Here is a 4713-nt window from a genome sequence, read left to right on the forward strand (position 1 = left end):
TCGCTATGGGTCGAAACCGACTCGACGGCACTTAACAACAACAACAACAACACTACCAGAGCAGTGCTTAATCAATACTACTGAATTAAACTCAGTGAATGATGTTCCTCAGGTACACTAAAGGACAAAACCATCAAAGGTGCTTCTATAGCAAGGATGTCTAAATTGGAAGACTAACTAAACAGAGGAACTTCAAGAGGTAGGCTGATTTGGGAAGGGTCAGAGAGCCTCTTTAAGCACAGTATAAACGTATGTTTTGAATCTAACTCTGGCCAGATAAAAAATGATTAAGCATGAAAGATGCAAAGTCTGTTTTGCTAGATGACCTAAAAATAAATAAATAAGCAGAAACAAAAACCAAACCAGACCTAAAAACAAACAAACAAACAAAAGAACAGCTGGAAAGATTTTGAGCCAAATGAGAAGAATGAGGTATCTCTTATCATCTGGTGTTTTTAAAATAAATAATGCAACTCAAAAATAAGAAATAGCTAGAGTCCTGGTGTGGTGCTATAAGAAGACAAGCACTGAACTGATAACCACAAGGTTGGTTGTTCAAACCCACTAGCTGTTCCTTGGAAACCCTATGCAGGGTCGCTGTGAGTTGGCACCAACTTGATGGCACTTAACAACAACAACAAAGAGTAAAAAGTGTAACTTTCAGCCTTGCCTTCCTGTTTTACAGAAGTCCATAAATCTGTACTCAGTAACTATAAATTATTTTAGTGATGGAGGAAAAGTAAAACCTTACATTGGAGCCACCATAAATACTATTTTTGAACAAGGTGAGATATAAAAATATACACACCCCACAAAAACTCAACATAAATTCCTATTGTACCATGTAACTTACAAGACGTTTTTTCCATACATTCTTCAAATATTAATATTCCTGATAATATATGAGAGTTTTGTCTTGTTTTTTAATCCCCATCTCCAAGATGGGGACACAGAGACCCAGTACCTAGTAGTAAGTGGCAGGTGCTGGATTCTTCCACTAATACCATAGAGCCTCATTCTTCAAAACTCAAAAACTTAAAGGTACAGAATAAAACCTCTGATGTTCCCCAAAAAGCATCAACATACCACTCCAGGGAATATTTTCTGAAGCCGGTCTGCTGCAGCCAGGGCCTTGGCCTTACCACCCACTAGACAATCTTCAAATTCATAGAGAGGTTGCCTCACAGGATTGGAGTAGGAGACCTTGGCATTGTCCACAAACGTGATGTGTCTGACGCCCCAGCCCTGTATGGAGACAGGATATCATGGTGTGTCTCTGATGAACAGTTCACAATGCATCTCTCATCATCTCCCAAGAAGCAGTTTTGCTTTAGAGTAGCCTGAGGACCTCAAAATAAAGGCAGCTTCAAAAATTGAACTGTGCAAATTCTTTAATCAAGAAAATGTCAACTTCCTTTAAAAAAAAACAAAGTAATCACATAGTCAGTGCCTGGTGTCCTGCAGTACTGAAACTGAGAGAAGTCACAGTGAGTCTGACTAAATACTCATTATTTTTGACAAGGGCACCAGAGAAAGATTTGGAGGCAAGTCCCATAAGAACTGTCTAGCTGCTGTCTTAAAAGGATTAGCAATTGCCCACAAACGCCTTTGGCTCTTCTTAATGCATAATTCAGTAAAAATAACAACTCCTCTTGAAACTCATATGAAGGTGGAATGAATGCCTCAAAAGAAAAGCAGCTTACAGCTTATTTCCCACTCTGTAGACTACTCTGTAGACTATTCTGTACCATTTCTCCAAGAGGCAAAAGCCGTGTTAATCATCTGGGAGTTGGAGGATGACGCTATAGTCTCAGAAAGAATTTTCAAGATTTCATAGACTTTATGACATCTCTTCTAAAGTTTTATAAGGCCAAAACATTGTAAAGTTGGGAAGGGATCTCTAAACTCCTTAGACCAATCCCTTTGTTTTTAAAATATAAAACTGATGCTCAGAAAAAATCTGTTTCACTTAGGGACAAAATGAAAACATATACCTTTTTTGTGTGTGTATTTTAGTAGATCATAAATAAGCATAGTGATCCAGTGGTCCAAGAGAAGCCCCCTACAGGACTGGCTACAAAACTAATATTCTAGTCTCATTTAAGGTCATTTTAAGTGTCCTTCCATTAAGGCCTCTGGGGTTCAATTAGGCTGATGATGCCATGAAACAATGAACAAGGAAAGACCCAAGATTTGTTTTCAGGATTGAGAATGACAGACCACAACCCACCTTTCATAAGCAGAGTTTAGATTACCTCTTAGTTTTGAAGCCTCCTGGTAACTCTTGGGTCTACCCACCCAGTTTTGTAAGTTTTCACCAGCTAAGAATTGACCCAACAGCAGTTTACAATGGAGGGGAAATAAAGGTATGGAAACTGCAAAAGTCACTAATGCTTGGTTTGGAGAAATTGAATTCTGAAGAATTTTTTGCATTCCTTAAGCAATTGCTGAGTGGATAGCAAAGGAAGGCAGTCTGGGAACATGCCGGGCAGTGGGTAGAAAGCCAAACAAAAACCACATGCCTTAGAGGTTTGTCACATGCAGGTGGACTTTTGCACTTAACTTTTGGTTTCCTGGAATGCTACACAGTTAAATGGCTAATCTGCAAAGATTAAAGAAAATTACAATACTCAATGCTGGTGAGGGTGCGGCAATGAGATAGCTATTTTACTGGTTGAGAATGTAAACTGATGACTTTTCTAGGAAACAATTTCACATTTTGCTTCAAGAATATAAGTGTTCATATCCTCTGACCCACTTTCAGCAATCTATACTAGGGAAATCATCTGAAATGCTGACAGAGAGTTAGTCACATAAATGTTCTTTGCAAATTATAAATGCAAAATGTTGGAAAGTATGCTGATGCCTAAGAGTAGGAGAATGTTTTGGTGAATTATGTTTCATCCTATAGGAAGGCACATTCTACAGTCAGTAGAGATTCTTTGTAGACATCATTTCTAATGACATGGGAGATAAAAGCAGGGACATAATTATTACATACCAAATAAGAGGTACCCACAGACACTGGAAGGAAACTGGTGAAAAGTAAAGAGAGCTTCTGAGGGTAGAAAGAGGGCACCTGTTTTTCTTGATTGGTAACTTCTATACAGGCCGTCCCAGGGTTATGAACGAGACCAGCAGGTCAGTTGGAACCAATACATACACTTCTTACTGAGCCTTTATTTAGTACAAGAAAAGGATTGAAGTCTTTTCAATTACTTGAAAGCTGTACATACAGAAAGTGAAGAAGACTGTGGTAAAGAATTTGCTGGAAATAGGGGTTTGGTTCCATTGGTTCAAAGTTTTGAAACACAAGGACTGACTGTACTTTCAAATTTCTATAATGGGTCTACATTGATTTTATAATTTTTAAAAATTGGTAATAAAAATTAAGCATATAATTCAATTCTAGAAACTAGAATAAGAACAATAAAATAAATTTGACACAGGAGGAAAGACTTAATAAAGATACAAATACAGATTAATGAATCTGAAAAGTGAAACAAAACAAAATTCCTGAAAAATTATAAAGTCAATAAATAAACACAAAAGTTGGTTCTCCAAAATGACTTGGTAAAAATTAACAATTTATCCAGTCTCTGGCAAGATGGAAAAAACCCCAAAACAAAACAGAAAAAAAAACAGAAGAACACAAATATACAGCACTAGGAATGTGAAAAGATTTAAAAGAAGATAAAGAGAAGACTTAAAAGAAACAGAGAAAAGTGTTTAACTACTTTGTGCCAATTAACTTTTAAATTTCCACCATTCATCTGCCTGTTATATTGTTGTGACTTGTGCGTTACTGTGATGCTGGAAGCTATGCCATCAGTATTTTACATACCACCAGCTGGTTCACCCATGGTGGACAGGTTTCAGTGGAGCTTCCAGACTAAGACAGACTAGAAAAAAGGATAGGTAGACCATTTCTGAATAGGTAGCCATGAAAATTTGATGAAAAGCAGCAGAACATTATCAGATATAGTGCCGGAAGGTAAGCCCTCAGGTTGGAAGGCACTCAAAATACAACTGAGAAACGGATGCCTCCTTAGAGTTGATTTTAATGACATGGATGGAATTAAGCTTTCAAGACCTTCATTTGTTGATGTGGCACAGCTCAAAATCAGAAGGAACAGCTGCAAACATCCATTAATAACTAGAACGTGGACTGTATGAAATATGAATCTAGGGAAATTGGAAGTTGTCAAAAATTAAATAGAAAATATTGGTCTTTCCATGTGCAGAAAAAAAGAGTGATGACACTGAAGATGCTTGGAATCAACTAATCCAATGGACCAATGAAGCATGTGAACATCAGTCTCCATGACTCTGAAACCAGAAGAACCAGATAGTGTCCAGCTACCACAACCAACTCTTCTGAAAGGAATCACATTATAAGGTCCCAGACTGAGTGGGAGAAAATGTGGAACAGAACTCAAAATTATTAAAAAGGCCAGGCTTAAAAGTCTGAGCTGATTTCTCTTCTTTGTATTTAAATGTCCCAGTACATCCCCTTGTAGACTAAGCCGCGCCTGACCCAAACCATGATATTTTCAATCACCTCATATGCATGTTATTGAAAGACTCTCTGGGCAAATTATTGAATGATGCAGAACGCATCAAGAAAAGATGGAAGGAATACACAGAGTCATTGTACCAAAAGGAAATGGTTAATGTTCAACCATTTCAAGAGGTACCATATGAACAAGAGCC

At 37.6% G+C, this 4713-nt stretch overlaps 1 protein-coding gene across 1 annotated transcript in view; it reads right to left on the reverse strand.

The window, feature by feature from the left end:
* The window catches only part of ATG7 (autophagy related 7), a 341931-nt gene that overhangs the window by 276774 nt on the left and 60444 nt on the right, over positions 1 to 4713 (reverse strand). The window contains exon 11 of the mRNA XM_006872202.1: positions 1087 to 1245. Coding sequence (XP_006872264.1) covers positions 1087 to 1245 — 159 coding nt within the window. The remainder of the gene's footprint in view (positions 1 to 1086; positions 1246 to 4713) is intronic.

The sequence above is a fragment of the Chrysochloris asiatica genome, unplaced genomic scaffold (assembly GCF_000296735.1).
Source record: "Chrysochloris asiatica unplaced genomic scaffold, ChrAsi1.0 scaffold00186, whole genome shotgun sequence".
Lineage (NCBI taxonomy): Eukaryota > Metazoa > Chordata > Mammalia > Afrosoricida > Chrysochloridae > Chrysochloris > Chrysochloris asiatica.